This window comes from Ursus maritimus, unplaced genomic scaffold, assembly GCF_017311325.1.
Source record: "Ursus maritimus isolate PB19 unplaced genomic scaffold, ASM1731132v1 scaffold_4, whole genome shotgun sequence".
Classification (NCBI taxonomy): Eukaryota; Metazoa; Chordata; class Mammalia; order Carnivora; family Ursidae; genus Ursus; species Ursus maritimus.
In genome coordinates, this window is record NW_024426552.1 from 17,126,149 (window position 1) to 17,145,654 (window position 19,506).

Sequence of the window (19,506 nt, forward strand, 5' to 3'; positions counted from 1 at the left end):
TTTTTTCCCCCTTTCCTCGTATTTGAGGAACCTCCACAACCCGGCTTTTCTCTTCTTGATTTTTCCCCCTTTTTCCGGAGCACGAATACAAACATTTTCCAAACCAACAAAGAAAAGTTCGCACGCTGGCACTGAGGCTGGGACAGGCTGGCGCTGCAGCCGGGTCCCCCTCCTTCCGACACTTGACTCAACCTTGCAAGCAAGTGTGTGTGTGCCCCCACCTCTCGCCCCGGTAACTTCCATAGCGAATAACAAATACCCATAAAGTCCCCGTCGCGCAGCCCCTCCCTGCGGGCAGCGCACTATGCTGCTCGGGTGGGCGTCCCTGCTGCTGTGCGCGCTCCGCCTGCCCCTGGTCGCGGTCGGCCCCGCCGCGGCACCTGCCCAGGATAAAGTCGGGCAGCCTTGGGCTGCTGCAGCGGCCGCCCAGCCCCGCCGGCGGCAGGGGGAGGAGGCGCAGGAGCGGACCGAGCCTCCGGGCCACCCGCACCCCCTGGCGCCGCAGAGCAGGAGCAGCGGGCTGGTGCAGAACATCGACCAGATCTACTCCGGCGGCGGCAAGGTGGGCTACCTCGTCTACGCGGGCGGCCGGAGGTTCCTCCTGGACCTGGAGCGAGATGGTTCGGTGGGCGCCGCTGGCTTTGTGCCTGCAGGAAGCGGGCCGAGCGCGACCCGCCGCCACCGGGACCATTGCTTCTACCGCGGTACAGTGGACGGCAGCCCCCGCTCCCTGGCTGTCTTTGACCTCTGCGGTGGTCTCGACGGCTTCTTCGCCGTTAAGCACGCGCGCTACACCCTGAAGCCGCTGTTGCGCGGGCCCTGGGCCGAGGCAGAGGCCGGGCGAGTGTACGGGGATGGGTCGTCGCGGATCCTGCACATCTATACCCGCGAGGGTTTCAGCTTTGAGGCCTTGCCGCCGCGCACTAGCTGCGAGACTCCCGCATCTCTGCCAGGGCCTCGCGAGCGCCCCCCGGCGCACAGCAGCCCAGACCGACGCTGGGCGCTGGCCCCGCAGTTCCTGGACCAGTCGGCTCCCTCCTCCGACGGGGGCCAGGGACCCCAGACGTGGTGGCGGCGGCGGCGCCGCTCCATCTCCAGGGCCCGCCAGGTCGAGCTTCTCCTGGTGGCTGACGCGTCCATGGCGCGCATGTACGGCCGGGGCCTGCAGCATTACCTGCTGACCCTGGCCTCCATCGCCAACAGGCTGTACAGCCATGCCAGCATCGAGAACCACATCCGCCTGGCCGTGGTGAAGGTGGTGGTGCTGGGTGACAAGGACAAGAGCCTGGAGGTGAGCAAGAACGCGGCCACCACGCTCAAGAACTTTTGCAAGTGGCAGCACCAGCACAACCAGCTGGGGGATGACCATGAGGAGCACTACGACGCGGCCATCCTGTTTACGAGAGAGGTAGGTCCAACCTGCGTGCGTGCTCCCAGCGCCCGTGGAAGGAGGTAGGTGACGGCCCTGCTTCTCCCACAGACCTCCCGCCACTATGGATGTCCTTAACTGCGCCTTGAAGGAAACCCAGCCAGCCTTCAGCTCTGCTCCTGTAGCCAGGGTCTCCCCAGCAGTAATTCCTGCCTTAAATGACTAGACCTGCATTGACAATCCATCCATCAGGCAGGATGTCTCTGGTCTGAGACATGGTGTCCTAGGTGCATAAATAGGATAAGAAGGAACTAGAATGCCTGGGGAAATGTACATAGCTAAATGGGAAGAGGGGGGGAAAGCAAGTTTATCTTTGGAATAGGGAAGGGGGGGTCTTTCTTTCTCTCTTTCTTCCTTTCTTTCTTGTTTTTGGTGGAGGAGACCTTCTACTTGCCAGTGAACCTCAATATACAACTTTGCCCAACCTCATGGAAAGGGTCTTGTTGGTTCATCCATTGTAGTCCCTTTTATCCACACCCTTCCTTTGTAAAGGGCCATACCTTCTTCCTAGAACCACTTCTGGGGCATAAGTTGAGGGTAGACTTTCCAAAGGGAAGATTCTTTCTTCCAATCTGGCTTCTTAAAGGAGTTCTTACTTGTCCACCTGGTGGAATTTCGGTTTCCAGGAAGGAAGGAATTCCGGAGGGCAGGGAGGCACAGAGGCTAGAGCAACCCTGTCCTGCCAGGTTCCTTAGCAACCCCCCTGCCTAGTCTTCCAGCGCAACAGGAGCACTGCCTCTCCCTCCGGAGCTGCCAGCGAAGGGTCACATCCAGCTTGCATGTTTGGGGTTTGGATGAATATGTTTCTGAAGCCCAAGTGTGGAAAGATCTGGGCAAAGAGTCAAGGCATGAGGAAGGAATGTTTGCCCAGGATTTCCCTCTTTTAAGGAAGATGGTTACAGGAAGGGAAAGAAACTGATCTTAATAGGCCTAGAGGTTCTGGGAAGAGCAAAGTATCTATTTGCTCAGTCATTCCATCACCACGTTAAGTGTGACTTTCAGACACAGAGTCTGGGCTGGTTGGGAGCCTTGGCTTGCTCAGAGCTCTGAGCCTCCTGCATGACGCTCCTATGATTAGCAGCTTTAAGTCATGCCTCTCAGATGCCTGGTAAGAGCTGCCTTTTAAAGCTCATTCTTTAAGTGTTTGGGATCCACCCAGGGTAGCTGAAGGATTCGAAATTTTGAAATATCCTGCAAAAGCATGGTATGAAATGGGGCAAGCAGAGCTAGGTTAGGAAATGCACTGATGGCTGGCAGAAAGCTTCAGAATCACACAGCTCCACTACCTAATTCTCTGCTTTTACTGAGGCACCCCTGGTATTAAGGGAAAGTGTCGATAAATTTGGAATGGAGAAACACTTGTGGTCCATGGGTGGACGTAAATGTAAACCACATGTAAACAAAGGTGCCAGAGGGCAACAGTTTAGGAAGAACCTGGCAGCCCACAATGCAACGCACGATGGAAAATCTGCCTTCTCATTAAGTGATCTAAAAGCCATCCTTTAATTTCTCTGCACTGCAAAAATCTTTGACACGAAAGAACATTTGTTTTGTAGCCTTCCATATGAGGTGAAGTTCTCCTGTAAAACTAGCCCTTTCTTATTTGGTTTCCAAGTCTTTTTTTTTTTTTTTTTATATTTTTTTTTTTTTTTTTTTTTTTTTTTGGTAAGCAATTTTCCACGTCTGGATTTCTTGCTTTGCTTCATCCCAAGAAGCTGCCAAGAAGAAGGCTTGAGAGGGTTTGTGGAAGGAAGTTCTCTAAAGACAGAGGAAAAAATACTTTTGTAGGCACAGTATTCCAAAGAGTAGGTCATTTTAATATTCAGTTTCATTTTTTAACACAAATGCACATTCTGCAACTTTTAAGACACACAAAAATTAATGGAAGACCCCATTCCTCCCTACCTCCTGCCCCATCATTTTCCTAACTGCTTCCCAGAAAAAAAGGAAAACTAGTCGGTGGTTCTGAATGATCTGTCTGTTGCTTTTTCTGGATTTGTGTTTTATTTGGGTAGTTAGCAATTCCTATTTTCTAAGCTCTGACACATATCAGTACATTTCAAGTAGATAAAAGCAAGAGAGAAAGAAATTAACGGTCTATCTTAATGTTAATAGGTATTATAATAACATACATTTTCCAAACTAGTCTGCACATGGAAAATATTTTACATGGGCCCTCCCTGGCCTCCCTGCCAAGCAGAAGCATACTTTTGGTAAAGTAAATCTCGTTTAGCTTGTGGTTGGCCCTCTGGTATATACATCTAACTTGAGGGGAACCAAATATTTGAAAAAGCATGTGTATTGTGACTATATGTACTTACTTTAAAAGAATGCTGTTAATTAGGGGGCTGAGAAAAATATTACAAGACCCTTATGCGGCATTCATTAAGAGTACTTCAAAATGTAAAGTTAAGCTCCATCTAATACTCCAGAAGGTGGAAAATGAGAGGACTAGAGCAGAAATAATCTGAGCTCTTCTACCATAGAAATCAGATACCTTAAGACCTAAGAAAAATGTTCATGACTATTTTTTTTTCAATGAGAAATACCCTGAGTTGGCACCAGGATCCTACTTTTACAACTCTGTTTTGAATGTAAGAAGTACGTTGCTTAGCAGCCAGACGCCAAGCCATCAAATCCATGTTTTGATGGGCTCTGAGCACTGTTCAAATTTTGGGTCCAGATGTCTTCTCTTAAATTGCTTGTTTTTCGGGCATGAAGCAAATGTGTGAGGATATGTTTTCCACCCCTGTTTACTAGTCCAGGCCACCTTGAACGTTGTGTCTGGGAGTCAGCAGAATACTGCTAGTAATTCTTTTATCAAACTAACACACTTCACTGAACCCCGGCACTCTAATTAGAGAAACTTAGCACCAGCCAATTTTCTGGCATAGGAGCCGTTTTCATTCTGGAATAGCACTCATGCTGGAATTCACACTACTTCTGCCATCAAACAGTGGAAATCTGATCTCCTCAGGATTTAATTTTGCTTTCCAGAATCCTTACCTCGTCCCTGGTTTCCTCTTTTATTTTAAAATAGATTCTTTAAAGACAAACTCCTAAACCCACTTTGGAGATCACGCATTCTTCTTTAGAAACAAAAGCCCTACCTGGTGGATGACAAAATCAGAGGTTGTTTAAGGTCCCGTCATCCCAAACCTCACATAGATCAAAAGCGTTGGGTTGAAAATGAACCAGCTACAGACTATGTAATACACAAGGTCCATTCATTTTCATTAACTATGACTGTGACAGTTAATAGACAATTGTCTCTCAGCTAACACCTCGCTTTATGTTCTGCCTTGCAGTGCTGGGGCAGGACCCCACAGAGAGCATTTCTCCTCTACCAGCCAGCCCCTTCTTAGGTTGTGACAATAGGGAGCCCTGAAGGGGGAGACCAGAAGCTAGGAGAAAGAAGGAGGTACCACTTCTTATTTGCTTGCTGACTGGATTGATTAATCCAATTGCCTGTTTGAGTTCAAATCCCATTTAAAGTCTGAAGTGAACTCCTAGCCAGGATTCCTAACCTATAGATGAATCCCAATCAATAAAAATCTAAATAACTCAGAAATGGGAAGAATGGGAGCAAATTAAGCAGCTCTGGTTGACATCTTAAAAACACATGTGAATTGCAAGTTGCTAAGAGAATAGATCTTAAAGATTCTCATCACAAGAAAAAAAAATTCTAACTATGCATAGCAATGGACGTTAAATAGAGCTATTGTGGTGATCATTTCATGACATAGACATAGATCAAATCATCATGTTGTTGTACCTAACGCTAATATAATAAGTCAATTATATCTCAGTTCAAATGTAAATAAATAAATAAATAAAGTGAAGAATATTCTGAAAAATCTAATGTCCGTTAGAGACAATGTACCACAACACACAGGACATATGTCATTATTGTCTCTCTCTCTCACTTTTGGTGCACAGCTAGGAGTGCCTCTTATGTGTGCGGCACTCTTGTGCAGCTGAAGGCAGCACGGTGGGATACACCTGCTCCCTGTCCACCTGGGCTTATCACCAGGGGAAAGGAAGCAGATGCACACAGGAATCTCTCTCATGTTAGGAAAACTCGGGTAAAGTTGACAGATTTATAAACAGAGTCTGTGAAAAGAGAGCGGAGGAATAATCAATTCTGCCTGTAGGTCTTTATATAGGCTTCACTGCAGATGTACAATTGAATTAGCCCTCGAAGTACAGATAGATTTTATTTGCATTCAGCAAGCTTTTATTGAGCATTTCGTAGGTACTATCCATAAGCATACACCATTTTACAGTTAATCCTTTCTATAACCTGCACCCATACTATCATCGTAAGGACATTCATGAAAAGAGATCGTCTTCTAAGAGTAATAACTGCCCAATGGCAGAGAGAGAATGTACTCTTGTCTAGTGCTCTCTAAACAAAATATTATAACTAATTTATTCAGACAGAATAATAAGCAGAGAGGGATTCAGAAATTTGAAATGTGACCCCTTTCGTAAGAATCTGTTCCAGGGAGCAGGCAAGGGAATGGATAATTGTTATATAGCATGATGATTTTTATGATCCATGTGGTCATTAGATATCATGGAAATACGTTAGAAGGTTGCCTAACCCGTCTGAGTTCAATTTGGAAGAAGGTCTAGGAGTTAGCCGGACCCATAAGGAGGAGATAGGCTTGCAGATGTGTCCAGCTATCCTGTGCAATGGCCCAGAGGCAACATGTAAAATGTAGGGGGTTAGAAGTGATATGATAGACAACATGAGGGCAGAATGGTGACAGAGTAGAGTCTAGAGAAGATGATAACAGCTAGATTATAGAAGAAATTCTGTGTCCTGAGAGAGAGATCTCAAGTTCTCTTCTTTTAAAGACACTAATCCTATTGGATCAGGCCCCACCCTTAATAATCTCATTTAACCTTACTTAGGTTCTTAAGGTCCCTGTCTCCAAATGCAGGCACGTTGGGGATTAAGTCTTCAGCATATGAATTCGAGTTTTGGTGGGGGAGACTCAAGTCAGCCCAAAGCACCACGCTTAAGAGTTTAAATTGTAAATTAAATCCAATGGGCATCTATGGAAAGAAAACAGCAGTGACCAGAAGTATGTTCCAGAATGAGCCTTCCGACATGAGTAGTTGAACTCAACCTAGGGGAAGGCTTTGCAGGCTATTTCAGTAACCTTCAGGAGGAAATCCAAGATGGTCAAAATTAAAGCATTAACATTGGAAATTGAGAAGCAGGAACCAAATCAAGAAATTTTAAAATGAGGTGGATGTGAATTCATTAAGCCTTTCCAGCAGAAGGAACATTTGGGCTAAGGTTTGACACTGAAATGTTGATAAGATATGGAGGATATAATGACCAAGAGGGGATGAAACAGTGCAGTGGAGGCCTACAGGAAGCCCAGGTTGCATTGTACAAGTTTGAATGCATGATGCAGGCTAATCAGATCTGGGGTCTAGAAGGTAACTGACTGCAGCACACTGGCAGGGGAGTTCCAGGAGACAAAGGGACCACTTAGAAGCCTCAGATGATGGCGCAAGCAGGAAGGAATAATGGAAAGACATGAGAAGGACTAGACAGTTACCGGAGGCATTTGGTAGATGGAATCAGTGACTTACAGTGGCCAATTAGATGTGGCAGGAGAGAGAGAGAGAAGTGCAAATAAAAGATGTCCAGGTTTCTTATTCAGCACTTCATTTTTCTTCTTTTTTGGAGTATCTTTCTCAGCACATTTTGTAAATTTAGTAAGCTTCTAAATTATTGAGTTTCACCAAACACATCATAGAGATAAAAACCATGCCGTAATATTTGTTGCAGGAAAGGAATTTACTTGACCAGGCACAGATTATAAACATAAAAGATAACAGTAATGTCAAGAAAAACATGTGTGATGATTCACCAGTACCCAGGTAAAGGTGGTTCAGGAACTGGGATGTTTAGATATAGGTTTGCATTTTGACTTCACCAGTCTCAAGTTTGCAACTTTGGACACCTATTGCCCCTGAGTTTTCATATCTCCACCTGTAAATTAGAGTGCTTTCATTTAATACCAACACAGGTGGAGCTGGAAAGATGTAGAGATCACCTGATCCAAATTCCTTATGTTAATGACGAGGGAACTTTGTCTCAAAGCATATAAACAATTTACGTAATGACTCTTACTAATAACGTTAGAATTAAAAAGTGATCTACTTTGTATTCATTGTGTCTAACTGGCTTCCATTTCCGTTCTCCAAAATGACTTTTCCAAGCATCTCCTCCCCGCACTCCCTAACACCCTGCCTCCCCTTTCCCCTTCTTCTTACTTCATGTTTACAGACAAAACGTCCCATCTTGGAACTCTGGGTCCAGACTGTCTTTCTAGCTTCCCCTGATTGCCATCCACCCAACAAATCCTATATTCTCCAGTCGTGACAAACTTCCTGTCATTCCCCCAAAGAGAGCCTACCCTTTACTACCCCCTGATGTATTGACAAGTCTTTCCTAGTTAGGATACCCTTCCTCTAAGACTGTCAGACTTCTATTCATCCCTCAGTATCTAGTTACCTCCTTTGAGACACTTCTATTGATTCGCTCAAGGAGAGCTCGTCAGTTCCTCTTCTTCATTCCCTCAAAAATCTGTTCGTAATAGTATGTCATAATCTGCTTCCCTGTTGGCATCTCTGTTCTGCTCACTAGACCGTGATGTTTCTTAAGGTCAAGATCAGATTTATTTACTTATTACAGTGTCAGCACTTAGCACAGTGTCAGCAGATTGTGGGCTCACAGTAATTGTGTTGAGAATAGGTGACTCTGGATCCCTTGGTCCCTAATCCAGCTGGGCTCTGTATGTTTGATATTACCTGGTTGTATCCAGAAGCATGGATAGAGATTGTATAACATGGGTCATTATAATAGTCAGACTAATAGACCCGATTAATGTAGTTTCTCTTGAGACTAAATCAAGACCTCTATGATTGGGAATTACTGTATAGGTAGCCAGAAAGGCAGATGACACCTCAAGAATTGGATGCATAGGATAAATATGAATTAAGGTGTATATGTGTATGTTTTTTGGGTTTTTTAATGCTTTTATGCAATCCCAATTTTTTTAAAGATTTTATTTATTTGAGAGAAAGAGAAAGCACAAACGGGGTGAAGGACAAAGGGAGAAGCAGACTCCCCACTGAACAGGGAGTCCGATGTGGGGCTCGATCCCGCCGGTATCATGACCTGAGCTGAAGGCAGGTGCCTAACCAGTTGAGCCACACAGGCACCCCTGTATGTTTGTATAATGCATATGACTAAAATATGTACCATGCCAGATTAATTCTTCTATCACTAACCCCTCTTCATAGAAATTAGGGAGAGAGACAGACATCTAAGGCTCGTTAAGCCCTCTTCTATGTCCTTCTCTTGAGCTCCATGCTTGCCCTTATGAGATGGTAATATCTATAGAAACAGAAGTTGCTGTTATTTAACTCCAGATTCCATTGTACAAGGTATTCTTGGTTAATTTGGCTGCCACTGCTGCAATTGTGATGACATCTGCTCTTCTCACCTTGTTTCTTTTGGCTCCTTCCCTCAGCGTGTTTATGCTGCTTGAAAGACCAACTTCCCAGTCAAGACTAGAAATCCTACAGCTCCTATTACTCATTCCACTTTGTGCATTCTCATGTCTGCTTGGTTCATTTTCTCCACCCAGCACTGATCACTAAGATTTGCTAAGTTGTACTATCCTCTGGGCATCTGCCTCCCGAAGTAGCGTACTTTGCTGGATCCCTGCCCCCTACTCCATCCAAAGGAATAGATCTGGGTGCTATTAGACCTTCTAAATTCCATGATGAATCACAGATATTGACATATTCATAATCCTCTAAATGGCCACGTCTGGTGAATGGTCACCATGTCAATGATATCCTTGTCAAGTCTTCATTGGTCTTGCTGACCATCTCAGCTCTACTTTTGAGTTACATAAAATGTTCAATCATATATCCTGGCCAACACCACAAGACCACCTGTTAAGTCTCTGCATACTTCTGAAACCCTTCCATTTTACTAAATCTTCCTTTGCATTGCTATCTACACCATAGTGATAAGATATTGATCTTGCATGAAAAGAACCATCTTTAACATAACAAAGATGTAACTTACCTTCAGATATATACTGACCAAGCAGAAAAACTCTTGTCAGCACTTGTAATTTAATTACCTTTTATGTAGACAGTGTTTGTGTTTCACATTTTTCCAGTATCCCCTGCCTCCAGTCCATAAGATGGATGGATGGATGGATGGATGGATGGATGGAAGGTTGGATGATAGATAGATAGATAGATAGATAGATAGATAGATGCTATTGCTGCTTTAGTATTGTCACTCCTGTTCCGAATTAAAAAAAAAAAATTGTACAAACTTCAAATAAGGTTTGTAACTGTAAATGTTGTTATAAATCTCCACCAGTAGATAGACATGAGAGTGATGTGCTGTATTCTTAATAATTGGATGTACAGGTTGAGTTTTAATACATTGGAATGAATATCGGAGACCAGAGAAATACATTCATTGCAAATCTTGAGGATGAAACTGTAACGAGGCTGTCAAGGTTTGAAATTGTGTGAATGAAATTGAGAGGTTGCCAGTTTACATAATTATACTTACAAAAATATATAGAGTATGGCCATGTCGTCAAGGGGTTTAATCAGTGTGGTTAAAAAAATAACAACTGCTTCTGTTCATAATTTCGTCACATGCCCACATTTCTATGGCAAAGGGCCAAATGCATTTAATGCAATTCAAGGATAACAAGGAGAGTTGATAGCCTCTAATGAGCAATTGCTACCAGCAAACAGTGAGATGCTAAGAATCCAGTTTAAACTCTATTCAGGAGGGCCATTTCCATTAGCTGCGGCTCTTCATCTGAGCTTCTCAATGACATATGGAGTAAGAAGGGGAAACAATTCTTGCATTTCATTATTTGAAGATAACGAACCCCAAATTGTGAAAATAAACATATATCTTGGTTTAAAAAAATGTATGCGGAAATAACCTGTAGTGTCTAGCAATGACAACTGAGTCTTTCGTCTTAAAGTTACTGAAATGATTGGAGAAAAACTGGATTAAAAATGTATTGTACTATATTATTATCTCAAAGACTGATTATTATGCAAAAGTGTGTTCCAATTTCAATTTTAAAAACTACTAATTTGTTCTTAACAGCTGTAATTTGAGATCCCACGGGATGACATATGAGGGTACACAGGAAACTTGGGGAAGCTATTGCTGGTTTGGTGACTTGATTCACCAAGGCTACTTGGCCAAGATTTCCACTGTCTGAAGCTATAATAACATGGTGGCAGCAATGTAATTCATCACAGCTGGGATCTCATAATATATGGAACACAATAAGGACCTGAAAATGTACTAGAGAAAAGATCACAGGGTATATCTTTTAGATATTCTTTACCTTGGTTGGATTTGTATGCAGCAACATAGGGAAGAGTTAGAAGAGTGTGTTGACATTTAGTAGGTGACATTGGTTACATAGTAATAACATCTTACACTGACTTCCGGGAATCTGTTGAGATCTTGCTAGCATATAACATATTAAGGTGTGTGAGGTCTACATTGTAACATATTAAGGTATGTCACAATTCACCTCAATTAAGCAAACGTTCGTTGAGTTTGTAGCATAAGCCAGACATTGTGGTAGTTGGGGATACAAAGATGGTAGCTGTAAGAGACATGACACTTACTATTTCAACTGGTAAATAGTCATCTTTCATAATAATTGATGTTTTTAAAAAAATCCTTTCCTTCTATGATTATTCATTTATGGCTGACTAGATTACTATCTTGTTTTTTTGGATGTGAAAATGTTAATTTTTACATGTTAATTAATTTTCATTGAAAACAGTAGTCAAGCACAAGAAGTTCTAATGTCTTTTAATGCTCAAATAGCATAGAAAGGAAAGCTGATTGTTACAAATCTATCACGTAAAAAATTTTGGTTTATATTTTCTCTTTATGTTTCATAACCTAAAATTGTCTTGCGATGTCTCTTTCATCCAAATCGATCACTTTTAATGATCATTTTAAGGGGGTGTGACCGTGTTTTTCTTTGAGAATCTCTTAAGAGCTCTACAACTTCTCACCAGAAAAAAATGCATACACTCATTTATATAAACACAATATATTACATATATTTTTTGCGGATTGATCAGATTGAGAAATCTACATGAAATCTACATCTTCAATCTACATGAAATCCTATGAGTAAGAGGGTATGCATTTTTGAAGACACAGCCTATGAAATTACAGCTCTGTTTAGAAATTAGGAGATCTTTCGAAGTATTGTGCTTTTGGAGTACAATTTAGTTTCCCGTTCAAATTACTGATACACTGATAGTTTGCCACAAATAGGTGATTGCAGTTTGCCCGTGTTGGAAAATAAATTACTAGGCCAGGCTTCTGATAAATTTAGCTTGAATTTAAGCCAGAATATTAGGGCTTTAGGAAGCTTCACTCTGTAAAAGCGATCCCAGACAAACGTGCCTGCATATAAGCAGCAGAGCCTCGGGAAACTGCGGCGGTTGTTGTTAAGGGACAAACCACAATCCTAGAACATCTTTTTAAATGTAATTGAGTCCCATCATCCTTCTGTGCCTCTGGGGCCCAGAGAAGCGTAGAAGAGCCGATGCCCTTCCTTTGTCTTTGGAACATTTCCAGAGCTGAACAGGTGATACCATAAACATATCCCACTCTTGCCTTTTCGAGTGAGCAAGTGGCTCTACAAGGTGGCTCCTTCTGGATGGAAATTGATTTTAATGATTTCTTTCTTTCTCCCGGGCAGGATTTATGTGGGCATCATTCATGTGACACCCTGGGAATGGCAGACGTTGGGACCATATGTTCTCCGGAGCGCAGCTGTGCTGTGATTGAAGATGATGGCCTCCATGCAGCATTCACCGTGGCTCACGAAATTGGTATGCAGCGCCTTTTCCCTCCCCTCGCCAAATCAAACACTCGTAACAGCTGCAACAGGAACCAAAATACTTGGCAATTAATTCCAGATTTCTCCAGGTTCAGATGGACCATTGGGGATTGTATTTGTTTATATTTGCACTTTTAGGGTTAACTAGTTAGGGAGGAGGAAGGCAAAGTCAGGCACACAGTAGATGTTTCCTTTTTGATGGTGTCATTTAGGAGTTTAAAAGAAATTCGCTACTGCTCCTGTCTTTTTAAGCATCTAGCAATGACTCTTAGATGGAATTTGTCGCAGTTGATTATGGAATGTAGGGATATCCCTCTTAAAAGTTACTCGAGGCCCTACTGACTCATCCCGGGCTAATCAGTTTGCACAGAAATTTGTCATGTTTATTCCATTGTGAGTGATCAGAGCTCCTGTCAAAGGTAAACAATAGCTTATGGGAAACAGTCCTATCTCCTTTCTAATAGCAAAGACAGTGAAACCCAGACCAGCAGTCAGCAGGGTTTGTCTTCAAATGTCACACGATTTGTGTGTCATAAGAAACACATCTAAATCTTAAAATGAGAAATTTAGGACTGAGTTCATTGTTGAAAATTATCCCACCAGTTAGGAAATGTGTTTCCCAGGCGATGACCCAGGCTCCTATGTATATGAGTACTTTAGTACTTAGAATGAGACATTAGAATCAGACACATCTGGGCTCAATTCTTGCTAGGGTATTTCTACTCGTCTTATTATTGGTCTTATTATTTAAACTCTCAAAGCTTGTTTTCATATCTGAAATACAGGAATAATGGTGCCGATTTCATGGGGTTATTTCAGGGACCAAACTGGGTAGGTTATAAATACCAGCTGTTACTTACACCCACATACACTTCTGTTTTTGCTTTTTAGTTAACGAGTTCATTTCATTTCAAATGTATGTTTCACCTTTCAGCATCATCCTTTTGGGAGCAAAGTATGGTTTGATACCTTTTTTGCTGTATTTGTATTAAACAGATTTAGTTTTTAACCTAAAACCGTAATTTTTAAACAGGAAGTAAAGCTTCTTTTTCATATTCCTGGTAGTAGGCAGAGAACATTTCACAAGGGGTAGATTTCTAGCTGCTATGTTTTCTTTGGAAAGTTAAAATAACTTCAAAGCAAAGATGTAATTGTGTAAGGCAATATATTGCAGGAGTGAAAGAGAAATCAGTAGTTAAATTTCAATTCCTAAGTATTAATCATGACCTTAATTTTCTTAACTGACACTCTTCTTACCATCTAAGGAAACACACACACGCACACACACACACACACACACACACACACTCACACACCCATAAAGCCTTAACATGAATAACCATCCAACAACATCACCGATAATAATTTACATGTTATTAATTAGACTTCTTTAGCTTCAAGATGGAGTCCCATCTCTGCCTCGATGGTCTCTGTTTTGTCTCATGCAAGAGATTCAGACACCCGGTATCTATCTCTTGTCTATAAGGTGGGCTAATAATGAGGTGTGACTCCCTGGTATGCTGCTCCAGAAGACCTGGAATATCCGAAAAGCTTTTTAAAAAACAGATGCCATCTGAGCTTCTGGCCTGGGAATATGCTCTCCCCTCTCTCTCACCCATACCTACCAAACTGATGATAATACAGCTGCGTATAGGTCCTCAATCAGTATTTCTTGCCTATGTCGGTGCACGAGTGAGTAAGTGGGAGAAACACAAGAGCTGCCCAAGGCAACATTCAGAATGTGCAGTGGAAGCTAAGAAGAATTAGCCCAAATCCTCGAGAGGATTGTAATTGAGCAGAGATGATTTCAAAAGTACACCAGTAATTAATCACCATTATTCGGAGTGATGGAAGTTCCAAAAGAAAGGTTCTAAACCCCTGGGTAGGCAGAGGCTGATTCATTTAGGACTGGGTGAGCAACTGGCCTCGTCCATCCATAAGATGACGAGCGCTAAATCCTGATCTTCTCAGGAAGGGATTACAGATTTCTTGAGGAAAAGGCTTTTTCTTCCTTCAATCCTTCAGTGATCCGCTCGCCCACATGGATAGCACTGGGGAGGGGGGAGGTTTCTCTGGAGGAGTACCTCTGTGGCAGTAAATGCAACTTCTCTGGGGCTGCACTGACTCTCAAAGCAACTGGGCTGAAATGAAGAACCTTCCAGCATCCCCTTTCCTGGCCCTCCTGAATTCCCAAACCAAGGGTTGACACCGGCCGACCTGGCACTCTGAGAGGTAGGAAGACAGGTGCTGATGAGAACAACTGTTTCATTAAAACTATATATGTACGTTAAGAACTTTTCTTAACAGTGCAGGATTGGACACAGTTTTACAAAGGAATGATGCAGAAGAGATGTAGGCTTCTATGTGAAAAATCAAACCTGAATCTTTGATCCATGACTATGCCCTGGGTTCCCTTTTAATGTCTTGGTTGGGTCAGCTCATTCCTTCTTTAGAATTCTCTATGATCCATTCTTCAGTCAAACACTGTCTGCTAAATTTGTCTTTCTGCATTACATATAACCGAATCGGAGAAATTTAAGATCTGGGGATAGGGGGATATGGACTTAATTTCCCTTTCATAAGGGGATCTGGCTTTCATTCGCTTTATTTTCTAATTGCTTTATTATTCTTTAATTTCACTTTTTGCCTAAATATTGTGAGCATGTGTTATAAAGTACGAACCTTAAAGAAATTAGAGACGATAACCTCACAAAATATTTCCTAATCGTCTGTCTATGATTACAGTCTTGCCTCTGCAGCCGGTGTGATCTTTGGTAATGCCGCTGGCTTTATTTTTAGATTGTTGCATGAAACCATGGGTCTGAGCTAACCATGCTCTGGATTCTAATTCCACCCCATTCTTATGTAATTTCCTCCCTTCTGTTTTATTAGACACTTACCACTTTCCAGATTGGGAGGTTACACATACAGGCCACGGATGGTGACAAAGTGACCTCGGTTTTGCCCGTGTGCTTTGAATCTGCTTAAGCCCATTCCCAAATGTGCAATCTGCTTCATGTACACAGCGTAAATATAGACTGTGCTCGAAATGTAAGCCATGGAGAGAGTTTCCAGGATGTTCCCATAATTTTTCTACTTTATTTCTCCTATACGGAGTCCTATACGGAGTAAGAAGATATATTTAAGAATAAGGCTTTCATCAATGGACTTTAAGTCTCTCATGCAATGCCCGCTGCTGCTTCTTTCAACCTATAGTGGTTTAAAATACAAAGTCGGTGTCTTTGAATCAAAATTTCCCCTTGGTGTTTTACCCTCTCTATCTGAAAAATGTCCTAACTTGAAAATGAGCATGTAAGATAAATAACGGCAAATCTGAAGTGACCATCTTACACCTTTTCTATCCATCATGTAAAAATCAGGAGGGTTTCAATGAACGGTTCTGAAAAGTGACTTTCTTCCTGGACCACATGTTAATGTGAACACTTCTCTTTTCCTGCTAATTGTTTCTAAAAAAAGATAGGGCACCTGGGTGGCTCAGTCAGTTAAGCGTCTGCCTTCGCCTCAGGTCACGATCCCAGGGTCCTGGGACCTAGCCCAGCGTGGAGCTCCCTGCGTAGCAGAGGCGCTGCTTCTCGCTCTCCCTCTGCTGCTCCCCCTGCTTGTGCTCTCTCTCTCTGTCAAATAAATAAATAAGATCTTTTAAAAAAATAAAAAATAAAAAAATAAAAAAAGAGCTAGACTCTGTAGGTATGTCATCGACTGATGCCAATACAGGCTTCTAGAAAATAGATTTTGATAAGTACAGACTCAACACAGGCAGTAATAATTTGTCTCCCCCCTTGCTCTTATGAATATGTAAACATTCACTAAATCATTAGGACATTTTAAAAAGTTGTTTTAAACCATCAAGAACACAGTCCCCATCCCTGTGCCTTGAGTGGAGGCGAGAATGTGGTTATGGCCCTTTTACAATCCAAGTGTGAACTGTAGAAAGTATTCAAATGAATGTAAGTTTACATTTCGAGTTTATATTTTTAACTTGTCAAACTTTTATTATTGGCTTGTAATAATAAAGATTTCACCTGCTGCCCACATGGTTCTTCAAAATAATAATTTTATTGATGTTGGGCCAGCTTCTAATATGCTAGGGGGAACAATCTGATTTTATTTAGACTGATGAAATCCATAATTTGCAAACTTGCTGAAGCTTGGCTTTATAGTCATTAATTATGAAATGTGCTAAGTGAATCTCTCCACCATGAAAGACTCCAAAATGCTTCCTAAGCTAAAGTCAGGCAACTTAGAAAGTCAAAGCCAAGGGTGCCTGGGTGGCTCAGTCAGTTGAGCATCTGACTTTGGCTCAGATCGTGATCTCGGGGTTCTGGGATTGAGCCCTGCATTGGGCTCCCCACTCAGTGGGGACTCTGCTTGTCCCTCTCCTCTGCCTCTTCCCCCCTTAACATTCTCCCCCACTCACTCTTTCACTGATGTTTTCTCTCGCTCTGAAATAAATACGTAAAATCTTTTTTTTTTTTTTAAGTTGAAGCCAAATATTCAGCTGGAAGCTAAGAAAGTGGCTGAGAGGCAACAGCGTGGCTGCCCACGTTTTGCTGTGGTTAGAACGAGTTCTCTGGTGGTGCTGATTCGTGTGTGACTGTGCTCGCGGGGATGATTAGATTAAACAAGGCTGGGTTTTGAAAAGCTGCAGAGGCCCTAGAAACACCGTAGACCGAAGCCAATGCCCAGTCAGATGTCATGACTGACCGTGAGATGTGAAGTGAAAGGAAACTAGGATTAAATTTGGTATTTATTCCCAAACCTATAGCTTTAATCAACATGGACTGAGCCTTACTTTTTCTGTCTAGTCTGGAGCAATGCCACACTGTGTCTTTCTTGGCCCCCAGATGAAAGTTGGGAATGGGTCTATACTAATATGTCTAGCAGCACAGAGAGATTTCGTGTTTAGCGTCAGTTCTGTATTTTTTAAATCCTATCCCAATTTCCATTCCTCTTGGGGAGGCCTAGAGATTGTCTGCCACACGTGTGGAAATCCAAGTTGAAGGTCGCATAAAAAGGAAACGCAAACATAATACATGATTTTTTTTTCCTCTAATGAGTAGTCAATTTCCCCTTCTCTTCCAAAGCGAGAGTGTCTAGTAACATCAAAATTTATCAAAGCTACTTGAGATTAGAGTACCCGTAAGTAAAAGTATAACAAAGCCAGGAAATCAGTGAGAACAGTAAAGTTAGCTCACAATCCCTGGGCCTTTGATATTTGTCAAGCAGATTTTCTAAGCACTTTGCATCTTTCATGTCATTCAGTCCTCACGGAATGCTATGGGGTCAGTACTCTCGATGAGACACCCAAGAGAGGGAAAAACTGACACACAGAGACGTAAGTGTTTTTAAGAGTTTCTAAACCTATCTGAGGTCAACAACTAGTATACCGCGAGGGTAAGATTTGAACCCAATTCACCTGGCTCTAAAGCCCGAGATTTTGCTGCTATCCTATAATGGTTTGTTAGTGTTCATTTGCCAGGAGATAATCCTGAATTTGCTTCGAAAGGAGATGGACACAGCTAGCTGTAAGGTGAAAAAATTAAGTTTTCTTCCTTCCAAATTATATCATTGAGGCAACATTTACCATTTATGTTTAATGTTTTGAAATGGGAGTTTAAGAATTTTGTCACTTCTACGTAAGGATTTGCATTTGAATAGACATGTATGATCCAATTATTGGAGCTCCCGGTTCTCTTCTCCAGGATTCTGGATTCTCATCCCATGTGAGCTATTGGCTCACTCTTCAACCCTTGGCAAGACCTTCCTACACCTCAATAATCCCAGCTGGAAAATTAGGTAAAATAAAAACATGACCTCATTAAGAAACAGATGCTTCAGCTGAGCAGTGCTTTCTTAAGTAAACACATTACAGAGTTTCTTGTGACTTTTTTTTTAGGATGTGGTGCTGTGTCCCCTTGTTCATTGGTCAGTTTGGGGTCAAGAGACAAGAGTTTGAAATTCTGTTTAATTTTCAGACCAAAGTTTAGAAAAACAAGCAAATTTCTTTCCTGAGGTTAATGTGATAAGTCAGCCCTCATTGTACAGTAATACTTGAGCTGAATAAGAAGTTGGACCAACGTTTTCCTTTATAGTAACATGTCTTTCACCCCGCATACATGATCTCAGATTTCTAACATCAGATTCATTTGTGAATTTAAGGAGGCAAGATACTTTCTAAGTCTATATTGTGAATATCAGAGGTGAAATTTATTTAATGAAATGTCACCCATTTGCCTTTAAATTACAGGGTGACAAGTTATTTGCTAATTCTGAGATAACAATATAATTCAGACTCTTACCCTATAGACTAGGCTTTGACATAATTTCCTGTGAAATTCATTTCCTTAATGTAATCCAAAGAAACTCCTTTCTGATGTCCCTTTGTGGGATGGGCATTCATTAGCAAGAATGTTGTATTTGTGATGTGATTTAATATCAACTAAGAATACATCACTATTGGGCGCCTGGGTGGCTCAGTCAGTTAAGCGTCTGCCTTCGGCTCTGGTCATGATCCGAAGTTCCTGAGATCAAGCCCTGCCTAAGGAATCTCTGCTCAGTGGGGAGTCTGCTTCTCCCTCTGTGTTCTCCCTCTCTCTCTCAAATACATAAATAAAATCTTAAAAAAAAAATAGATCGGTACTTTCTCCAAAAGCATTTGCAGTTTACATCTTGATTTTTAATGATGATTTCAAAAAGCAAGATACAGTTCTGAGGTCTGCTTCACATGGGAAAATATTGGATTACACCCGCGCATTACTCTGTTTCCCTCTGACTCCGGTTATACCTTTAATTTTCTTATTTTTGTCTGTAACTGCAAATGCCATTGACAAGTGCACCCACTACTCAAGTGTCTTTGTTCCTTCCTTGCCTCAGGATTTGAGGTGAGAGGTTTCCACTTACATCAATCAAGAACTAAAGATTGACTAAGAAAGACAGCAACGTGAGCAAGATTACTGAAAGCCAACAAACTGCTTTTCAATCTTTTGCATGTCTGCGAATTACAAAATACTAATACCTCTAAATAAAAATACGAATACAAATGCAAATATTAATTTTTCCAAATACAAATACTAATTCTTCCTTAGAGCGAGA

At 42.0% G+C, this 19,506-nt stretch overlaps 1 protein-coding gene across 1 annotated transcript in view; it reads left to right on the plus strand.

Annotated features, from left to right (window-relative positions):
* Window positions 1–220: 220 nt before the first annotated feature.
* ADAMTS5 (ADAM metallopeptidase with thrombospondin type 1 motif 5) overlaps window positions 221–19,506 on the plus strand; it is a 46,420-nt gene continuing 27,134 nt past the window's right edge. Inside the window, exons 1-2 of the mRNA XM_008701935.2 lie at window positions 221–1,408; window positions 12,253–12,385. Coding sequence (XP_008700157.2) covers window positions 305–1,408; window positions 12,253–12,385 — 1,237 coding nt within the window. The 5' untranslated portion in view covers window positions 221–304. The remainder of the gene's footprint in view (window positions 1,409–12,252; window positions 12,386–19,506) is intronic.